This window comes from Natator depressus, chromosome 27 (genome assembly GCF_965152275.1).
Source record: "Natator depressus isolate rNatDep1 chromosome 27, rNatDep2.hap1, whole genome shotgun sequence".
Classification (NCBI taxonomy): domain Eukaryota; kingdom Metazoa; phylum Chordata; order Testudines; family Cheloniidae; genus Natator; species Natator depressus.
In genome coordinates, this window is record NC_134260.1 from 9,475,510 (window position 1) to 9,498,520 (window position 23,011).

At 47.6% G+C, this 23,011-nt stretch overlaps 1 protein-coding gene across 1 annotated transcript; it reads left to right on the forward strand.

Moving 5' to 3' along the window:
- Positions 1-6,111: 6,111 nt before the first annotated feature.
- On the forward strand, positions 6,112-16,137 carry SLC35B1 (solute carrier family 35 member B1). Its single transcript, XM_074940663.1, has 9 exons — positions 6,112-6,317; positions 8,064-8,167; positions 8,843-8,973; positions 9,605-9,635; positions 9,847-10,007; positions 11,391-11,517; positions 12,460-12,566; positions 12,880-13,033; positions 13,420-16,137. The coding sequence occupies exons 1-9, from the start codon at positions 6,112-6,114 to the stop codon at positions 13,470-13,472; spliced, it is 1,074 nt and encodes a 357-aa protein (XP_074796764.1). The 3' UTR covers positions 13,473-16,137.
- Positions 16,138-23,011: the final 6,874 nt, after the last annotated feature.

Genomic DNA, 23,011 nt, shown 5'->3' on the forward strand with positions numbered 1-23,011 from the left:
CCTTCAGCTTAGAATGTGTGCTTGCCAGCCCATTGCTGGTGCACAGCAAAGGGAGGGGTTCAGTACTATTTACCACTATCTGCTAGACATGCAATAGCTCCAGAGCATATGCTACACAAGAGACTGGCTAGTGTGCTATACCTCAAGTGGTCCTTGTACTGTTTTTAGGCTTAGGACTAACTTTCTGAACTGTAGCCACATAAGTTCAGTAATGCTAAACAGCAGCTAGTGTTAAAATTGCTTCTCTGTAATGTATTAAAGATGTGTGCTCATCTGAGCAGTATGAATATAGCTTCTAAATTAGGCTGTGGAGAGGAAATGCAGCCGGCTTGGAGGAAAACACCTACGTACATAAACTCTGCTTCATCCTACTGCATGAACTGCAAAACAATCTCCTTCACTTTCACTCCCTGAAGTTGGTCATGGCATTTTAGTGTTGCACTGGGGGAGCTCTGCAGCTGTTGGTAGCAAAGGCTCATTGGAAATGTGAGAGGAACCTCACTAGGCCAGGTAACCATTCACCCAGTGAGCTGGGTATGCAGAGCCGGGGAAAGCTGCAGGCCTCAGCTCAGAACATATGTCAGATTTATTAGGGGAAAGTGCAGTGAATAAGGTTCCACCTTTTATTTTTATTTGGAAACCTTGAGTCCCTCTGCCCAGGTGTTCTTAAATCAGAATTGATCTTGCAGTGGGGGAACGCTCTGCTACCAAGAGGAGTTCCAAACTGCTCCCAGCTCTCTTCAGCTGTTGCCACCTTCTGATGAAGCACCACTGACATGAGTTTGTGTTTTTGGCAGGGAGAGATGGGGGAAGATTCTTCAGGTAACAAGCCAATTAGCCTTAAAAACTTTTGATTGCTTATAAACGTAAATTCAAACAACCTCTTCCTGACACTGCAAGTCATTCTACCTGCAGTTCTGCCAGCACCACAATCTCTGACCTACACCTGCCATACTGCAGACTCTGGGGGAAAGGTTGTCAACCAGGCTAAACTGTATGGAGAACTGTATAGAGATAGCAGCTAGGCACCAGGAAACACAACTGTACATGTGCTGCCTCAGGAATAGCGTTCTTTTCTGTGTTAATCTGTAAATCCATCATTTAACTCCAAATGGAGTGGATAATAGAGGTTGCTGTGCTCTGAACAAGCCCCACCATCACTCAGTGCTCTGGTTTGAGACATGTCATGGCTGCTGGTATGTGCTATGCATGGATTACAAGCTTGCTGTATGATTCAAGGAAGTAAGATGGAAAACTGGCCTTCTCATGGAACACTAAGCTTCTCATAAATGGCTAGTGCATTCATTTCTCTGCACCCCCTGCCTGCAGACTGAATGACATACTTCACCCCTCTCCTCCTGTGTGCAATTAAATCTTGATGGTAGTGCCCTGCTGGAGTACTCCTTTCACTGGTCTGCATTCCAGTCAAGTCTGGAATTATTTGAATAAAGAATCACTACTGAAAGGAGAGAAGCAGTGAGGGGAAAAAATGACTATAGAAAGGGGAAGCCAGCATGGAAAACCACGGGGCCTTGTGTTTAGTTCTAGCTAGAGCTGGCCTGGTTCATGCAATATGCTCCTCAGCCATAAACTCCACAGCCAGCTAGACTGATCATTCCTCCTCCTGTACCCAGAGTTAGGACTGGATGCATGGTGTACTAGTTTTTTATACAAAAATGCCCAAAACTTTCTGAGGGCTCTGGGCTGTCCGGTTACTGTGTTGATGATGGTGAAATGTTTGGATTTGTGCACACAGAAAGCAGAAGATAACCTAACTGAATTGGGTAAGATTCTGAATGACAGGGAGCTGTATGTAGACCAGAGCTAGCAGGTTCTGCCTGGCTAAGTAATGCAAGTTTGGATAACCAGAGGAAAAATACAACCCCACGCTTCCATCAGCAATATTTCATTTCTTGTCTAACCTGTAGTTGTTCATATAGAACTTCTGTTTTTGTTGCCAGTCTATGGACAATGTGGAGACATTAAATTACATAAGACTCTTTATTCACAATCTAATTAGTCCCTGAACCTGGACTTCTGGAACTGAGTGGACAAAGATCATTTTTACAATTTGCAATATCACGTGGGTAAATTTAGCAGAGTTCATTTAGGGAGGGGCTTGGAGATTACAGGCCAGGTTCATCTTGCCAGTTGTAGGGAGGCATTATGACAATTTAAAAAGCATTCACTGCCTCCATATATTTCTCCTCCAGAACCCCACCAGTATAGTTGATCCTCCATTGTGTTCTTTAATATTAGAGAGGTGGGTCTGGTAACTAAAAGCCCTGACTCAAATGTAAAGGATGTAATTGGGTTCTAAAATCACAAAGCAGTTTCTGTACCACTGTTAATGTTAAGTTCTAATAAATATACCTTCCCCCTGTTCTTATTGCCCCCATCATCTTAGAGTGTGTCCATACACAGGTCAGTTGGACTTGCTGGTTCTTGCATGGTAGCACAGTGCTGCACTGTTTAGGTTACAGACAAGCGTGTTTAAATATAAGCTTTTTATTGGGATTCAACTTCATGGAGCCACTTCTGACGCTTCTAAATTTGGGAAAGTACCGTGCCTCTTTAAACACCATGACCATGCTGACAATCAGCGTACAACCCCTTCCAAACCCTGTATGTGTCAGCTAGAGGCAGTGTCATTTCCACACTCCTGTGAAGGTGGACCTAGTGGAGAAGTCAAACCTGTTCTCAGCTGCAGGCTGTGTGTTTAAAAATAAAGGGTTTTGCAGCTGTGGGGGGAGTCAGCCTAGCAGGAGGTAACCATTCTTGCTAGATGGTAAGAACAGCTTCAGATTAGGAGTGTCTAAAGGGTAATTACAGCAAACCAAGTAGTTTGAATGTGCAAGATGGCAAAATGCTAATCTCAACACTGATACGGTTTCTAAACATCTATCTTCAAGGTGAATCTCTGCAGAACAACCCCAACCTGCTTTCTACAGGTGTACCGAGATTCTGCATTGGTATTTCCCAAACCTCTGGCTTTAGGCTGAAGAAAAGCAAACAGAACATCCCATGCTGCTAAATGCGGGATGTGGTCCCTACACAAATCCCCAAGCAGAAGGCAGAGCTATGGAAAAGGGCCTGCTGGAGTTAAGGGTTTCTTTTTAAAAGGGGGAGGGAAGAGAACGTTCCTTGTGCTGGTGCATGTTAATGGAAACACAGTGGATGCTCCTTTTTAAAAACACAAGGACTGAGAACCTGCCGTGCAGTGTAATTGTAGTATTTGTAGATTTGGGGGGGGGGGGGGTGATTCGTCTGTGGGCATGTGATAAGCCCTCTGTGAGGGGGGGGAAGGTGGCTGTGCTTCAGGGTAGGACGTACACCTTGCTGCAGGTTGAGAACTGTCAGAGCTGATCCCACTTGCACCCCGCCTGCAATAGCCCCTATGCACTGCTGGCCAACGACTCTGTCATGAAAATCTCTCCTGTGAGGTGTCTCTTGCGGGGGGGGTAGAACAGGCCCTATGCCTGCCCAGACTCTCCCTTATGAGGGCAATGTCCTAGGGCTGTCTTATGCCTGTTTTGTGACCCCAAAATGAACATCATGTAAGCAGGAAATCCCTTCTGCTTCATATCTGTTTTCAGTTGTGTAGGGGTTTAAAGCCCAGGGTTAGGATTTGCCTCTGTTCATTTGCTTTCTGGACAAGACCTGATGCTATACATGAATAGGGTAATATGTACCACTTCTAGATGTACTGGACTAGACTCCTTACATAGGTAATGATGCTTTGTCTTTAGTGCCAGTAGCCTCTGCTTTTGGAACAGGAGAAACTAGGTTCTGACCCCAGCAAGACAAGAAGTGAGTAGTGGACTGAACTTCAAGTGACCTAGGTTCAATTCCTATCTCAGCAAGACTTTACTGTGTGAGGTAGGCAGGTTACTTTATTCTGCACCGATTCTTATCACCAGGGGAGAACTATGTGCAACAGAGGCCTGTTTTCTAAATGTCCCCCATGCTCTGGCTGTAGTAGAGACGGCAGCCTGCAGAAGTGCACCTGGCAGTTGGGGTGGAAGATGGTGCGGGTTGGGAAAGTCCCTCCTTCCTCAGGCAGTTCACACTACAGGCTCAGAGCAGCTGCTGGGAAAGCTCTTGTTTTCTACATCAACGAGCTTACTGTGCTGGCTGGAAAACTTCCATGGAGCTGCCGACCACGGGCCTCAGCCTGCTGCTTTAGAGGAGGTGGGCTTAGTCCACGGGCGGGGCTTGAAGGTGACTTGCTCTTCTGTGAGGAAACTACTGCGGGGGGCAGAGCCCAAGTTGCTGAGGTCACAGGCTGCAGGGTCCTGTACTACCGTACCCTGCCCCCCTAGCTGTAGCCCGGGGGCTAGTGCTTCGCTCCTTCACAGGGGAGGCTGAAGTTGTGGCCCAAAGTGCAGTACGGTGGATGTGGGGGCTGGTGCTGCTGGAAAAGGATGCGAGGTCATCCCTGCACATGCTGGCCAGGGCATCTCACGTTGGCAGGGGGGCGGGTGTCAGGGCATGTGGTTCTACCACTAAAAAAAAACCAACACACCCAGGACATGTACATTGAGGTGACTGGCCCATGCGCTAAATGGATTGTGGCCCAGGCCACAGAGCTCTTCTACAAGATCTACCAGCCCCCCCCCCGCCTCCCCACCTGCCTCTTCCTCCCCCCCATTTCCTACCGCCCCCCCCGCCTCTTCCTCTCCCCCCCTTTCTACCGGCCCCCCCCGCCTGCCTCTTCCTCTCCCCCCCCCACTTTCTACCGCCCCCCCGCCTCTTCCTCTCCCCCCCGCTTTCTACCGCCCCCCCGCCTGCCTCTTCCTCCTCCCCCCTTTCTACCGCCCCCCCCGCCTGCCTCTTCCTCCTCCCCCCCTTTCTACCGCCCCCCCGCCTGCCTCTTCCTCCTCCCCCCTTTCTACCGCCCCCCCGCCTGCCTCTTCCTCCTCCCCCCTTTCTACCGCCCCCCCGCCTGCCTCTTCCTCCTCCCCTTTCTACCGCCCCCCCCGCCTGCCTCTTCCTCCCCCCCGCTTTCTACCGCCCCCCCGCCTGCCTCTTCCTCCTCCCCCCCTTTCTACCGCCCCCCCGCCTGCCTCTTCCTCCCCCCCCTTTCTACCGCCCCCCCGCCTGCCTCTTCCTCCCCCCCGCTTTCTACCGCCCCCCCGCCTGCCTCTTCCTCCTCCCCCCCTTTCTACCGCCCCCCCCGCCTGCCTCTTCCTCCTCCCCCCCTTTCTACCGCCCCCCCGCCTGCCTCTTCCTCCTCCCCCCCTTTCTACCGCCCCCCCGCCTGCCTCTTCCTCCTCCCCCCCTTTCTACCGCCCCCCCGCCTGCCTCTTCCTCCTCCTCCCCCCCCTTTCTACCGCCCCCCCGCCTGCCTCTTCCTCCCCCCCCTTTCTACCGCCCCCCCCGCCTGCCTCTTCCTCCCCCCCCTTTCTACCGCCCCCCCCGCCTGCCGCTTCCTCCCCCCCTTTCTACCGCCCCCCCGCCTGCCGCTTCCTCCTCCCCCCCTTTCTACCGCCCCCCCGCCTGCCGCTTCCTCCTCCCCCCCCTTTCTACCGCCCCCCCGCCTGCCTCTTCCTCCCCCCCCTTTCTACCGCCCCCCCCGCCTGCCGCTTCCTCCCCCCCTTTCTACCGCCCCCCCCGCCTGCCGCTTCCTCCCCCTCACAGGCTCCCAGGGCTGAGGCTTCCCCGGTAGCATCGCCTGTAGTAGCTGCTGCGGCGCATGCGCCCGGGCGGGGTCAGAGAGGCTCCGGCAGCCTTTGCGTCCGGCTGACGCTAAAACCAAGCCAGGAACCGATCTCCTGGTTCCGCCTTCGAGCCGGGGGGGCCAATCCGTGAGCTCCACATGCGACTACATCACCACAGCGCCCCCGCACGATGGAAGGGCCCCCAGGCTTTAGGGAATCTAGGTGCTGCCTGATCAAAAAGCTGCTGTATTGGGGCTCGGCTGCGGGGAACAGCAGGCAGCGACGGGCGGATTAGCCCCGTGTGGGCCAGCAGCGCCCTCTCGGCCCGGCAGCCGGGACCACCGCCCCTTTCCCTCCCGCTCTCCCTGCCTCGCCTGGGCCGGCAACGCCGCGGGCAGCCCCAGCCGGCCGCGGGCGGGTCCCGGCAGACTGGCTGTCCCGAGCAGCTTTTATGAGGCCCCCTGCGCCGCCGCTGCGCCCGGCTCCGCTCGGCGATGTGCGCCTGGAGGTGCCGCCTGCCCTGAGCGGGCCCCGCGCCGCCGCCGCTATGGGAGCGAGCGGGAGCGGCCCCCTGCTGCCCGAGCGGCTCCGCCTGCCGGTCTGCTTCCTGGGCGTCTTCGTCTGCTACTTCTACTACGGCATCCTGCAGGAGAGCATGTGAGTGCCCCCCCCCGGACCCCCCCCGGCTCCCCCCACCCGGCATCCTGCAGGAGAGCATGTGAGTGCCCCCCCCCGGACCCCCCCCGGCTCCCCCCCCCCGGCATCCTGCAGGAGAGCATGTGAGTGCCCCCCCCCGGCTCCCCCCACCCGGCATCCTGCAGGAGAGCATGTGAGTGCCCCCCCCCGGCTCCCCCCACCCGGCATCCTGCAGGAGAGCATGTGAGTGCCCCCCCCCGGCTCCCCCCCCCCCGGCATCCTGCAGGAGAGCATGTGAGTGCCCCCCCCCCCCCCCCCGGCATCCTGCAGGAGAGCATGTGAGTGCCCCCCCCCCCCCCCGGCATCCTGCAGGAGAGCATGTGAGTGGCCCCCCCCCCCCCGGCATCCTGCAGGAGAGCATGTGAGTGGCCCCCCCCCCCCCCGGCATCCTGCAGGAGAGCATGTGAGTGGCCCCCCCCCCCCCGGCATCCTGCAGGAGAGCATGTGAGTGCCCCCCCCCCCCCCGGCATCCTGCAGGAGAGCATGTGAGTGCCCCCCCTCCCCCCCCCGGCATCCTGCAGGAGAGCATGTGAGTGCCCCCCCTCCCCCCCCCGGCATCCTGCAGGAGAGCATGTGAGTGCCCCCCCTCCCCCCCCCGGCATCCTGCAGGAGAGCATGTGAGTGCCCCCCCTCCCCCCCCCGGCATCCTGCAGGAGAGCATGTGAGTGCCCCCCCTCCCCCCCCCGGCATCCTGCAGGAGAGCATGTGAGTGCCCCCCCTCCCCCCCCCCGGCATCCTGCAGGAGAGCATGTGAGTGGCCCCCCCGGGCTCCGCCCCCCGGCATCCTGCAGGAGAGCATGTGAGTGGCCCCCCCGGGCTCCGCCCCCCGGCATCCTGCAGGAGAGCATGTGAGGGGTTGTCGTCCCCGTCCCCCCAATCCTGCGGGACAGACCGCGAGTGACAACCCCGCTCTCAGCCCAGGCACTGGGGAGCACCTCTGTCTGGGTCCTGCAGTGACCTGTATTTGTAGATTACACTGGTGTGGGGGGGGGGCATCTGTCTTTCATTTGTGGGCATGCGCTGAGCTCCCCCTTATACAAGGCCTGAGGGTGGGAAAGGGGTGAGTGTTTCCCCTAGCCTGGAGCTGCCAGGGGCGATGTACTGAGTGACAGATGCTCGGAAAGCATGTGAGTGACCCCTGCCTAGTGCCTCTTCTGCCCAGGCACTGGGGAGCCCCTCAGCCTGCATCTTGCAACAGAGCATGTAAGAGCCCCTCCCAGCCTGGACTGTTTACAGCAGAGCATGTAAGTGACTCCTATTCTACGGTATTTGGGTCTTACATGAGGACATGTAAGTTGCACCCTTCCATTGGGAAGTCCCCTCTCCCAGTCTGGGGACCTCCCCCACTTTCTGCACAATGGCAGAACCTGGACATTTCTTGCTTTCTGGTAGGATGCCCAGAAGAGAGGACATCTTAGGATCTGATGTTGGGCTGGAGTTTCTTTCCCAGCTGTGTGACTAGGGTTTGGAGAAGTCTCAGTCCACTGCAGGCTGAGAGCAAGCACAGCTGAGTGGAAGGTGGGGGGACTGGCAGGTAAAACTGAGGGCACCGTTTGCTACACGTTTGTGTAAAAAGGTTGGTAGCTGTTGGGCTAAGTCACCTGGGAAGAAAGCCTGAGTAAATGTGTGCCATGCCTTATGCTGTAGTCTCCCTCGCTGTATCTCTCACTCTCCTCAATCTCCTGCTTCGTTCGTTTGTTCCCACAGAACTAGAGGTAAATATGGAGAAGGTGCCAAGCAGGAAAAGTTCAAATACGCTTTGTCTTTGGTCTTCATTCAATGCGTGATTAATGCCGTCTTTGCCAGGTTAGGTAAGTGTTCCAGAACAACCGGTATGTCACCCCTTGCTTTTCCGCACCAGGACCTCTTTGAGCCTGACTCCTGTCCCACTTCCTTCTCCTCTGGGCTGGGAAGGGACTCTCTTCCAGAGTCGGGGGGCCCACCTAGTGGTTACCTGTAGTCCAGGTCACACTCCCCATATCAACGGTTGCCGAAGTCACAACTTCCAAGGGACTGTGAGCTTTTGCTGAGCACACAGTGGCTTTTCCATTTGTTTGCAGAAACATTGCACTAGTACTGGCTAACTTGATTTAATAAAGAATTTTATAAATGAAAGACACTGCATAAAACCAGATTCTAAATTTTTTTTCATTCAATGTGGTTTTATTGTTGGGAAGGGTCAGAGTAGACCACTAGGATGTCCGAGCTTTTGTCTCCTGTAAGAGGTTCTATACATATTCCCTTGGTTTTTTCCATCTTCTTTCTGCCCCAGCGGGTTTCAGAAATTCAGTATACCTCCTTTGCCTCAGAGAGCATGTGAGCTGAAAAGATGGAGTGGTCTTAAACTGTCCAGATCTCCATCTCCCCTCTGCTGTAGATATTTTGTGGCTTTTGTATCTCGATGGCATTATAAAATAACCTTATGATGCCAATGTCCAGTCACATCAGCTTGTGTGTGTTTCTAGTACATTTTGTCTTCTCCACAGTGATCCAGTTTTTTGACGCTGTCAGGGTTGATCGGACCCAGAACTGGTTGTATGCAGCTTGCTCACTCTCCTATCTGGGTGCTATGGTTTCCAGCAACTCAGCTCTGCAGTTCGTCAACTATCCAACCCAGGTGAAGAAAGGCAGGAGGATGAGTGTTAGGGAAAAGGTTGCGTTGTAAAAATTCCCTTTTACAGATTTGCCCTTTCCTTATTGAGGACTATTCCAAATTCTAATTCTGCACTCTTGGTATGGAGGATTCTTACATGATCCATCAATGCACTGTGATAGGAAACCGTTCTAATTAAAGAGTAAGTCACTAAAAAACATTGACCATGGAGGATGCTGCAGTTCTAACCCTTGTTGCCCTGCAAGAGCGGCAATGAGGAGGCCGGTGTTCTATTGCGTTTCTTTTTACTCTATCCCTACAAGGCCAAGTGGTGGTGGAGTTAGTGATTCCAAGAGGGACTAGCCATCCACATGGGTAACAGGAAATGTTTAAAAAAAACAATCTGGGAGAAGGAAAAATCCTCATGTTTCAGGGTTTAAGCCAGTGTCATAAACCTGCACTGGGGAGGGGGTAGCTGATCCTCCATCTGCCTACTGCGAGGTTTCTGATGCTGACCACCATCAGAGACCGGATACTGAACTAGATGGACCCTGGGTCTGATCCAGCATGACAGTTCCTGTGTTTCTGTAGCCGTCTTGCCTGGTGTGGGGGAGGCTGTAGCATGCAGCTAGTTAAGATACTCTTTCTCTTACAGGTCCTTGGGAAGTCCTGTAAGCCCATTCCAGGTGAGCTGTGTGTGTTTCTCATGCCATGAGCAGTCTATGGATTGCATTCCCAGAAACAGTCCAGCTGCTCACACAATAGCTCCACGCCAAGTAGCGCGGATAACAAACTATCTGTGCACATCCCAATTAGATCCAGAACTGGACACAGAGTCATTAGATTCCTAGTAGAGGGTTTTTGGGAGCACTTTACCATATCCTGTTTTCTTTTCAGTCATGCTCTTAGGGGTGACGGTGCTGAGGAAGAAATACCCATTAGCCAAATACCTGTGTGTCCTGCTGATAGTTACAGGCGTGGCTCTGTTCATGTACAAACCTAAAAGGGGAGGTGACGGTGAGGACGGCCACATCTTTGGCTATGGAGAACTCCTTCTGGTAAGTACTGAGCTGTTGAAGCATAAGTAGTTCCAAGGTTTTGTCTTGGTGAAAGGTACAAGAGGAGAAAACAATTACTGGTGCAGGCTTCTGCCTGGATCTACCCACCATGAGGGATTGGCAAAGCCAGCGTTGGAATGCTTGGGTACCCTCTGGTGCAAAGAGGGACATCCTTGCACACTACCACATCGTGATGTGGGGTGAAACACTGGCGCCTCCTCGAATGCCCTCTGAACTGGAAGCAAGAAACCTATAGAATTTAAATGCTACTCCTGGGGGGATTCTGCACCACTGCACATGTGCAGAATTTATGTCCCTCGTAGATTTCTTTGCTTCCCCACAGAAAAATGACTTTCTGGCAGGGAAGCCACAAGAGCAGTCATACAACCCTCCCCAGCAGTATGTTTTGGGTGCCCAGGGCAGCCAGCAGAGAGGTAAATCACTGTGAGGCAGGGGGCAGGACTGGGAAAAGATCTGGCTGGTGGCTCCTACCCTGCACCAGGCTCAGCTGCTAGTCAAGGCTGGGCTGGGGAGGATGGGAATTCCTCTTCCCCTGCATGACATCTGGGGCTAGGTCAGATCCACTCCCAGATTTCTCCCCCAGCTGCAGGAAGCTCTTGTGTGTCTAGACTCTCCTGCCGAGCCTCAACGCCTCTCCCCCTGCACCTGGACCACCCCAATGAGCCAGCCAGCTCCCCACCCTAATGAGCCCCAACCAGTTGCACCTGGACCCCCCAGTATCTGGACCCCCCCCCCGACTGAGCTCCCCACTTCCAGACCCCCCTGCCGAGCTCTCTCCCCCCCAGACCCCTCGCTGAGCCCCAACCACCTTCACCTGGACCCCCCTGCAGAGTCCCATTACCGTTGCACCCAGAACCCCCCTGTGCATCCTGATTTCTCCCCACCACACACACATACCCAGATTCCCCACAGAGCCACCTGCACCCAGATCGCCCCAAACAGAACCCTCAACCAACACCTGGATCCCCCCATACTAAGCCTTCCCCCTCCCCCTCCACTTGGATCCTGCTTTGCTGAGCCTGCCTGCACCTGGCATGGAGGGGCAGGGCTGGTCCTTGTGCTGTGTCAGGGTTGGGTGCAGCCTCAATGCGGAGTCCATGTCCTGGGGGGGGGAACTGCAAAGTGATCTCCCACCTCAGTGTAGCTAGTGGCCAGTGCTCCCCAATGCCATGCTGGAGCCTCCTCATTTATTTGACAAATAAAATATGCAGAATTTTGCAAAATTTTAAAATACCATGCACATAATTTTTAGGCACAGAATGCCCTGAGGAGTAATTAAATGCATGTGCCAGGAAGGGAGTAGGTGGCAGAGAGTTCTCTTCTGGTTTTCAATCTTTTTTTTTTCCCCCCCCCTCCTCTTAGCTGCTGTCACTGACATTGGATGGACTGACAGGCGTGTCTCAGGACCATATGAGAGCTCATTACCAAACTGGTTCCAATCACATGATGCTAAATGTTAATCTATGGTCCACCTTGTTCCTGGGGGCTGGTAAGGAACATCTGAGGAAGCCCTAGCGACCTGGCCTGAAGACTGATTTGTAAGATCCTCTAGGCAGGACCCTCATTTCTTGTTCTAAAAAGGGCCGAGTATGTCTTGCAGAGCTGCTTTTTGTTTGTTTTTAAACCTAATCTGTGGAGATTTTATTGTAGTTTCTTAAATTGCCACCAGGGGACACTGCTTCTCCTAAAGCGCTATTACCAAAACTGCATTCACTTCTGAAATGTTCCTGCTTTCAGGCTGGCTCAGTAGCATAGATTGTAGCTTCCTAGGCTACAATTTGGTGGCTCTCTTGTTTTGGCAAAGACTGGGATCACATCTATTTCTATTTAAGGGGTGTGTATGTGAGTGAGATTGTTGGTGGCTGTCTTGAGAATCGGGATACATAGTACAAGGTACAGTCGTCTTGTCATGAGAGTAACACTGACTGTGATGTTTGTTTCATCTGTTCCATTCATAGCTGAGGCCAAGTTTAAAAGTGTAGATGACATGTGGAATGTGAAGGACATGTTCCTTGCTAAGATGACATTCTTACATCCTGCTGTAGCATCTGATTCCTCTCACTGATCTCCAAGCACCCCTTATGCTGGCTGCAAATGCAATGAGTTTAGGCTAAGTGGGTACAGGAAGACAGCAATTGTGCATAGAGCTGCAAAACTGAGGCAGCAAAGTGAACTTAACTCCTTGATGTTACTTGTTTAAATCCTGAGGGGGTAGCCAACTTGCTGTTTTCTCTTCCAAAACAAGTTATCTGGTATGGTGCAATGACTGAAAGTTCTTTGCCACTGGTATTCTCTGGGTGGAGATTAGTCTTCGCTGTCTGTATCTGTTGTCTGATCAGTGAATGTGAGCTAGGAGTATGAATGCTCCGGCCCTGTCTGCCCAGAATGTCTCTGGCTTGAGTTCATCCTGCTCTCTTAAAACTTTCTGCAGGTATCTTGTTCACTGGAGAGCTCTGGGAATTCCTGAGTTTTGCTGAACGCTACCCCAGCATCCTCTACAACATCCTGCTGTTTGGCCTGACAAGTGCACTGGGTCAGGTAAGTAACTTTCTGGTTCCCTTACCCCAGGCACTTGATGACCAAAGAACATTGAATGTCCCAGATATCGTTTACTTGTGGGACAGAAATATGAAGTTGTCTGGTCTTCCTGCCACATCTGATTGTTCCTAGCTCACTGTTCAACCAGCATTTTCAGATCAAGAATGTCTAGGTTGTGTACAAATTCTTGTAAGTCGTCTTCGGGTTGTGGTTGGGATTTGTTCTTTGCCAAAAGATTCCCTTAAAATGTTTAAGATGGATCTTCCTGTTGGAGATCTTGCCTTCTCAGACAGACTGAATCTCTCTCTCTCAGAGTTTCATCTTCATGACTGTGGTATACTTTGGACCCTTAACTTGTTCAATCATCACCACAACCCGCAAATTCTTCACCATTTTAGCATCCGTCATTCTATTTGCCAACCCAATCAGCATGATGCAGTGGGTGGGGACTATCCTGGTATTCATGGGTAAGTCCTGGAAGCCTGGCTTTTTTTTTTAAAGTCTTTTCCTTATCCATTAGAGTGGTGGAGTATAGACTGGGGGGATGGGTTGACAGGATTTTGGACAATGGATTTTCTTGGACAAGCTTGCTGGCAAAAGCACTATCTCAGTGTTCTGGGGAGGGGAAGTGGGAGGGAGGGGGATATCTTTGAGGCTGTTGCTATGGTCACAGATCCAACTGATTTGGGAGACCTTTTTTGGACTCTTTTAAAAAAAAAAAAATGTTCAGTTACCCACTATCTCTCAAGTAATTCGGCATCAGTTAGATCTGGAGCTATAGAGAGGTCTGATCGTACTTATTTAAGGAAGGCCTTGGGCTTTCCCTTAGAATTTTTTTCTCATTTATCTGCAGGTCTTGGACTTGATGCCAAATTTGGGAAGGGATCAAAGACGACAACACACTAGGAAGACTTTTGAACTCTGCAAAATTGGAATGAACTCTTTAACTTATTGTCTTGTACCTCAGCATCTGTTATGAAACTGGACTCAGGATGGGTGCCTGGGGAAAGGAATGGGTATTGTTTTTTAATTACGAAGTGTTTTTAAAATGTTAATTTTAATCAAGAGTTTAGTGCTTTTTTTTTCTGTAATCAAAATTGCATTAATTGATCCCAGTAGCAGGAAGAAATTCAAGTCTTAACGGGAGAAACACTTCATACCTTTATTAAAGAAAAGGAGACAAGTCACTTTTTTGACCTTTATTTCAAAGCAGTCATCTGATTGTTCTCGGAAAGCCTTGTTCTCTGCAACCTTGCAGACTTCTCAGTGTTTAGAAATATTACAATTAGCATTCCTCCTCCACCATACTCCAAAGGAAAGTGCCACTCTTTGTTTCCTCGGTCTGAGTTTGGTGCAGTGTAGCAAAAGCACAGGATTGACTGACAATATTGAAACGAGAAATCCCACCTCCCCCTAGGAGAATGAGTCTCCAGAACATGGTTGGTGAAGCAATGAGAGAGGTTCTAGTTTTCATTAATATACCCAACTTGTACAGCCTGTAATCTTCTCTCCATCAGCACTATTTAAAATAGAAAGAGCAAATTTAGGTATATGTAACAAAGTCCTAGGCTCTGCAGTTTTCATCCCATCTGCTTAACCACTTGTGGCCAAATTAATTCTCTTTCATCCCACCCCCTCTGCTGTTGAAGAAACAAGACCCTCTGCTGCTAAAATCATGCCAAGGTTTTGCGACAGCAGCTTCTAAATGTCGAAAGTGCCCTTGTTAATTAACCAGCATCACTGAGAGCTGTGGAACGCCTGCTCCTGAGTGCACAGGCTGTCTCTCAAGTGTTGTAGGGGGAGGAGCTATTAGCATAATGATGCCCTCAAAGTTGGAGAGCAAAATTCTCCAAAGAGCAAACTTTACACATGAAAGCGTGTTACCACCAGCTGTTGCTTCGTTTCCATCTGTTCTGTGACTTGGCCTCTTGCCCCTCCAGATGGGATCTTGATCAGCTTCCTGAGTGACTGCTGCAAGACTGTTCTTCCCCACACCCCCTGCAACCTTTCTGGCCACAGCTTGGCTTTCATTAATCTTTTTAATGTCCCATGGCTCTTCCCAAAGGACAGGTTTCTTTCAAAACTGAACTTTTTAGGAAAAGATATTAAAATTCATCTGGAAGATTTTTCCTCTGTCATCCACTCCTCCTCAGTGGCTTCCTATTTCCTTAAAGATCGACTGATGAATAGCAAACGTTCTCTGTAGTGGAGGATCCCTGATCCAACTCTCCTGCCATTTAACTGCATGAGTCCTGTGTTCACCATGAAACGTAGCTTGCTGAACTTGATATGCTGGTGTCTGGTCCTATGTATATAGCTGCTATTAGGCCCTGTGTAGACTCTGACATCTCCCATGTAGGTACAGCTTTATCCTCTTAACATCCCATTTCTACAGTTCAAGAAGTGAGCCATAAACTGACTCAGTTCATTTAGGGAGCCTCTAGCAGAGCTAGAAATTGGACTTAGCTCTCCTGATTTTCAGTCCAGTGCCTTAATTACAAGGCCATCCTTCCTCCTTTTAAAGAGGAAGACTAGCATGAGTGGTGGGAGATGGATATGGCCTATGCACCTTGAAGAAACCTGTAGCTAAAACTCCTTACATTTATGCTGGAGGAAACTGGACCAGCAGCAGAATTGTTCTATGTTGGCTTCATGTTCTGATAAAACAGTTTCTTGCACTTGCCCCTTTAAAATTACTGTTTAGATTGGTGCCTGAACTCCTTGTGCAAACAATGCCTTATTCCCACACAGCTCAGGCCTACTGTAGCTGTAGGGGTTTGTACTACTAACATAAATAGGGTTTAGTATCATACTGCTTGCTCAACCACTGAGCTCAGTCCAGTCAGGGCTGACGTTCTATCAGACAAACCCAGCCCATTTTTGGGATATACAAGAATCAGTCTTAGTAACAGTGAATTTATGCCTGGTGTACACTGTAATTCAAAGGAAAACAAGTCACTTTTTACCATACCTTAGCTAGACACCAGTTTGTTGTCAGGACAATGGAACATCTTTAAAAACAAACAAACCTCTTCTGCAAGGCTGTAAGCATTACTCTCCACTGCCCAACCCTGCAGATAGTTTGATCGCTGGTGTAAAGAAGTCTATTTACCTGTTGGCTGACTTGTCAGAGTTTACTGAAGGAGAGTCACAGAAGGAAGACCTGTGCCTAAACTCAGCCTTCTTCAATGTATTTGATTGTCCTGCTATACAGCTGGAAGAGGTTGGAAATGGAAATAGTTTTTAATAAAAGGGTGATTTTGCAACGGTGCTGATTGATAAATGCATGATTTAGACTAGAAACAAAACAGCAAGTGCAAAACACAGTGAGCATCTGGTATCAAGATGACAAGTTAGCAAAGGCCACATCCTCCTCCCTTGTCTGCCTGTTCTGAGATTCCTGTACTAGAGAGAAAGTAAAAAAAAAAAAATTTATTTTGAGAACCAGCAGTTGCCACTAGGAGGCACTCATTTCAAGCATGTCCATATTATATATGAATAAAACAGCCCTTTTGGTTAATATACTTTTATTTCTAAAGTCTGTGGGCTCACAGCAGAAATAAAATTTGAGAATCAAGATCTTCCTTCATTATTATTCTGTTTGTAGAGTCTCTGACACCCCCCCCCCCCCGCTTGAGATGCAATAGTGAAATGTGTTAAGACCAAATACTGATTCTTCACTACATTTCCAGATGAGAGCCATTCTGGGGGTGTGCATGTACACCTGCATGTTGTCTTATTGTATAAGACAAACAGGTGGTTTCATTCACAACAGCAGCCACAGTCATTGTTTTTAAAAGCACTTCTAGCAGAATCCTCTTAGGAACCTTATCAGTTCTTGGCAGTTCCTGGGAGATGAGAAGAGTCATGCACATACACAGAATAAAGAGCAGGTTACATTGCAGCAATGTTTGTATGCTGCAGGTCCCTCTAGGAGCAACTAGTTGATGCAGCTAAGAAAGGTGAAGTTTTATTTTACAGCTGCCTGAAACACAGCATCCCCAAGGGGAACAGCTTGGCAGCTTTCCTTTTCATCCTTCCCTGCTTTACTAGTGCCCCCTCAACTCCATCAGCCTTTTGTTTAAATAGTTACCGCTGTAACCTCTCTCCAAACAATGTGGTGGTATACAAATATACAATTCATTAAGGTACATCTGGCTGTATAGAGTAGATACTTTTCCAGGCACAATGCAGTACATCATTAAATAGTCTGACAACTGTTTAAGGGATAATGAAGAGATGATTACCTCTGTTTATTAATTGCTATCTGATGGTTGCCATTTTTCAAAAGTGCTTAGTGATTTGGGGATTTATGCACTTATGTTTGGCATCACATTCAACTAAACAGGAGGCTAAATTTTTTTTAAAGGGAATAGTGATTTTGAGTTCCCAACTTACATGTACCTGATTTTCAGAAAGTACTGAGCACCTGAATTCTGAAAATCAGGCCCCTTTTAAAGTGTCTCAAGTTGAGCACCCAAACTCACTCGTCACATAAAAAAAAAATAATCTTACCCTTACATTTATAGCTGAGATGGGGCCAAGACTAGTAGTGACCAAGAGGCCCAACACAGAGAAGGTGATCCTTTTAGGGGCTCTGCAGTAGGTGAAAGAATGCTAGTGAGTCCTTGAAGATAGATGTTATAAGTGTAAACATATTTCCTTTTGTTAGCCATTTAGTGGTCAGACACATACTGGTTTTAGATAATTGGCAGAGTTCCTTCTCTGCACCCCACCTCCTTCATCATGTGTGTACACAGATTACAGCAGCTGGGACTTAAAAGGCCATTTGTGGTCCATAGGAGCCATTTCAACCCATTGAGGCTCCCATTGGTTAGATCCATGCTCAGCTTATTTTCTGCTAAAATTGTTCTTTCCATGGTAAAACTCTCATCCTGTCCCCCTTCCATTAATCTTTTACTCCCAAGGAGCTGATCCTTTAACCCTTTCTCTTTTAAGTGACTTGTGTTTACAGCCCCAGTTGTGGACTAGAACGCCGTTGTGCTAGGCGATAAACAAATACAACAAAAAGGAAGTCCTTGCCCCAAAAAGCTTACAATCTTGCTGCTGTGCCATCTGTAAACAGGGTCTATGTTAGGTATTTAGGACAAGGGACTGGTGTTGTCATCAGCTACCTAACCCTCTAGTAATAGTGGCGTGTGCAGTCACTGCTTCCATTCCTGACAGTTCCAATACATCACACTCGTTCCAGTTTTATTTTCTGAATTTCACTGGTTCTTATTTCAGAACCCTTCACACCTCCAAAGCTGGCAAAATTCTATACCTTTAAGAGGAGCAGCAGAGAGAGAGAGAATCAAAAAACTGGCACCCAGAACAGAGAGTGCAGAGAATGGAATTGTCTCTAATTTACCAAATTTCTCTGGCATATAATTCAGCCATTTTGCTTTGCAGTAAGTGGTTGTGAGATGCCTAAAAAAATCTGGTTTAACTTTTTAATGGAAGTTTTTCCTATCTGAAGGTCAGGTTAGCTTTTCAGTGGCTCAAGAGTTAAACAAATGAAGTTATGTGTTGGTTCCCATTCTTCTATCAAACAGCTTCCTCACCACCATGCTACTGGGAGACGGTATGGAACTCCCTTTGGACTCTTTGTGTTGACACTTAAGAGTGATGTGATGCAGAGTACTTCCTCCTCAGAAGGTGTAAATGAATTGCTGATCCAAGAAATGAGAGACTGGGAACAGCTACCAAATGTAGCTATCCCATATGGCTCTGCAGAACAGTAGCGTATTTTTTAAGAATTCCTATTTATTTCCACAAAATAAAGGATGCAGATGAGATCTTCAAAACAGCATGCAAAGGAAAGATATAAAGCAAAAGCCCCAACAGTTCCCAGAGAAGGCAAGATTGAGAGTCCAACTTCAAACTGGAATCAGTATTCCTGGTGATAGGGAGTACTGAGCATCTCACAGCAGCAACTGGGATGAGGATATATGCTTGAAACAGGTACACTCAAATGGAGCAGTTTTGTGCCTGGATTTATAGTATGCAAACTAATAAATATATGATTCAAACAAGAAATAATGAGCCAAGGGATGCATTTAAAATAGGCATGACAAAGATAATACCACATACCTAACATCATACTGAGGTTGTGACAGCTGGATGTCACAGAGATGAGATATTAAAGGTTATAAATATTTTAAAGAAAAGTGAAATCAATCTACATTAAACCTCTCATAATTAAGAAACATCCTTTTCCTGTTTTCTCCACATTGTCCTGTGGTGTTTGTGTCTTCACTTTAAGAGTACACCTGCATGTATACAACCCTTTAGTCCTTTTATTCTTCTCATTCTATTTTAGGTATTTATACATTAATAATGTGTTTCCATAGAAATTTGCCAGGCATTGTACTTGGTTCAGAGTGGTCATTTAAAAAACAAACTCAGAGTATGTTTTCCACATACAGTGTAAATAAATATACATAATTTAATATCAACTCACCTTTACCAGCAAAAAGGTAGAAGATATTCTGCAGGGGAAAACATATATATTATTATTTCTTACTTGTTTTCCCTTAGTGCCTAGGAGTCTTAGTCAAAGACCAGAACCCAATTGTGCTAAGCACTGTACAAAACACAGTGTCTCACATTAGATACATCACAGGGACAGTTCTGCCAGTATGACAATAATGAGCTCTATCCCACCACATCTTAGTGGGAGGAATTCCATCACTGCAGAGTGGTGACTAGAGAAATGTGTTGGTTAGCCAAAGGGGCAAGGTCTGTGAAGATAAGGTGAGAGAAGATTTCGATAAGTGTACTGATGAGTTTATATAAACAAACAGTCACAGTAAAAAGTTTTGGGGACGACAAAGGTTTTTGTCTGGAGACAAGGTGTCCTCATATAATGTGAAGTCTTCCTAGAAACCCCAACTGCAACCGTCATTTTGTGTTTTCTCCTTTAAACCACCCCCATGGAGGAGCAGGACTCTCGGATGGGGGCTTGCCTCAGCCTTAGAGTAGGGGCCAAACTGTGGCAGCATCAGTTGACAGCAGAAAGCAATCCTATGAAGGACTAACTTCCATCAAAGTTAGCCATTTGGCAGCAACGCACTTCTGCTTTCTCCTCTCACCTGCACTCCCAATAGCTGAGTTCATTACCTCCACCTACTATTCCAGAAGTGGGAAAGACAGAATGGGAATTGAACTTGTATGATTTTACAGGCTTATCACCTAATCCTAATCTGCTAAGAATTTTTAAAGCTTTTCTTAAATTTCCACTGAAGACAATGTATTGCTTCCCAGGTAATGCCCTGTCTTCCTTGCTTCTTATTAGCTGTGAGGATTTCTGCAACTTGTTGCCATTTTAAAAAGAATTTGATGGTTCCTGCTCAGGTTTATAGTGACTGGTGCTGTTTAATTGCTCTTTGGCAGCCTATGTGAATCGAGTTGTCAAGTTTCTTTTCAATTGCTAGTGGACAAATAGCCACATATACAAGCATCCTAATAGGCTGTAAGCTCTCATTTACTGAATGTATTATAAGCTGTCATTTACTGTATATTTGTACAGTGCCTGCTACAATAGGGCTCAACCCTGGTTGAGGCCTCTAGGTTCTACCACAAAATAAATGTAAAATAATAATTGGCACTAATTAACCCTTCCTGTCCATCTCAGAAGAATTAACATCCCTAGAGGCTGTCTCCTTAGGGCAGGAATGAAACATATAGGCAGGGCATTATGGGCATCCTTGCACTATTGCCTTCTCAGCTGAACCTGCTTAGAGGGTTTTATTCTCAAAGACTATCACTAGGTAAATCTTACATGCCAACCAGAGACTGCATGGGCCATCCCTGTAGAGCAACTGAACATGCTTCATCCTGGGCCTGCAGGGTCTGAGCAAGACTTTCCTTGCAATTGCATCTTCCAATGGCTGAGGGCCCACTGCAGTGCCAAGCACTGGAATTGACAGCCATGCTCCTGTTCTCTGTGTTCTCCTGTGCTGGCAACCAGGACGTGTGGAGGAGGTGGTGACAACTACACTGGAATGCAGAGAAGCAAGGAAGGAGGGAAGAGGTGGAATGCCACAGTATGGGTAGAAGAACAGGGGGAGGAAGGAGAAGCCAGTGGGGGCTGGAGTTTGGCTAGGAGCAGAGAGAGACACGGTGCACAAGAGCTTTTAATCACTAAAGCATGCTTCCCCTACAGAACCTGGAATTGAGCCTGGGGGTCCTTAGTCTCTACATTCCTCTGCTGTCAGCAAATACTGCAAAGCCCACTGGCAAAGTATCTGTCTCATCTTCTTCTAATGACTATTCCATCTGATCTGGGAGATAACAGCCTAATACAGCTACCATTTAGTCCATGAGCACAAACAGCAGAAGTCTGAGCTGTGAATCTAAAGGTCCAAACCCTACTGATGACCCAAGCTGGTGAATATAGTTTCACATGATGGAATTTCTGTTATTGGGTTTTTTCAGTTTGTTTGGTTTTTTAAATTAGGAAACTACATTAGAAACATGATATTAAAAGAACATTAAGGTTGTGAAGTCATCCGCTCAAATGTTATGAAATTTCAGAAATAAGGTTCCCTGTGAAAACTTAATTCAGCCTCCTGATATATAATATATATATGCACATGATGATAGTCTTTAATTACATGACTCCCTACTACTTTTTCCCATAAGACCCCTTCCTCATTTAGTGCACAGGATGGAAGTTCATCTCAGCATGAATCAGGATTGTGTAGTCAGTGAGGCTGTTGTATGAATAAGGCAGGGAAGAGAGAGAGGACAGTCTCATAGTTAAGGAACTCAAATGTCACCCTAGAGAACTGTATTCTATCCCTGCCTGTGCCAGTGTTCCTATGAGATGCTGGGCAAATCACTTAAACCAAAATTTTCACAGGTGACCACTAACTGTATGTTCTTCATTTTACGGGTGCTCAATGTGAGACCCCTGGTCTAGAGTTGCAAAAAATTCTGAATGCTCACAACTGCAACTGGAATCAACTGGAGCCATGTTTTGAACAAAAAGTACTATGGAAATATTATGTACTCTGGAAAATAAGGCCCTAGGTGTTTCAAGCTGGCTACCCAAAATTCATGTACACGTTTAACAGTTTTTGACTTTAATCTCTCTCTGTGCTTCAGTTTCCCAGCAGTCAATTGGGAATAGTACTATTACCTAATCTCACACAGGTACTGTGAAGATAAACTCATTCATGTTTGTGAAGCACTCAGCTACTATGGCCTGAGCACCAACCAAAGGCCCATGAAGAAATTATTAATTTTTTATTCAGTTAAAAAAGCATGCATGATGTGTGTTAAATAAATCCTGAGGATACACACTCAATGTGGAGAATAAAAAGAAATATTAAATAGCTGCCCATTCACTGAAAGAAACAGGGTACTTGTGGAGAAAAAAAATATATGTGATCATGTAATTAAAGATCATCAAAGTGTATATGTGCATAGGGGCCAAATTGAAGTTGCCTGGAGAAATTTAATTCTGGTATTTCCGATCTTTAGAGTGCTTGACTTTGCAACCTTAACATTCTTTTAACATAATTATTTCGGATGTCATAGCATGTCATTTAACCTCTCAAGTTCTCTATTAATGAACTGCATTCTGTCGTGCACAGAGGTATTCTTTCCTTAAGCTACGTTTGATAAAGGTGATGAACCGTAACTAAACATCTGAATGTTATATTGCCACCTTTTGATTGCAACAACCCAATGCCATTCCAGATCTATTGTAAAACATTGTTCTTGAGGAAGCAGAAACAAGCAAAAGCAACTGACTAGTTGAACATGGGGAAAAAAATCATATAGAGTCCTCTTAAAATGTTTTAAGATGGATGCTGCAATTCATAATGCTCATTATAATTTGTACAAGAACAAATAAGTGGAAATTGATCGTTAATATGAAGTTTCATTGTTTTATTCTCAGTTAAAGGGTGTACATTTGCATACATGAAGCTTTTTCCATTAGTGAAAAAAAGTGGAACCCAAGTGTGCTCCTTGCATAGCTATGTACCTTGACACTATCTCTTTAGGAATTTAAAACCAAACTGAGTAGGTTGTGGAAACCCTGCCTTCTTTCCATCCTGTTGTCCTTTATCCTTTTTTTGGTCCTGTTCCCTTTCCCTGCAAGGTGACTAGTCAGATTTCCTCTCTCCTTAGTTCTCTCCACTGTCTCCTCCTTCTCAACCTAGATGAAATTTTAAATAATTATTACTCCTTTCCTAGATCCTCTCTCTTCATTGTCCCCTACTCCCTTCTCATCTCATTCTTCATTGTTTCTTCTCTTAGCCATTAATCAGGATTAAAAAAGGACAAGCCACAGAAGAGGGTTTCTGTTTAAGCCCCCTTTCTCATTTTGTTCATTCAAGTCTTCCTGCCTCTTGTTATACTAGCTAAATCATTCTCTATTTCCAAGTCCTTTGTCCAATTATCCTTCTGTACCTGCAGAGGGGGAAAGAGCA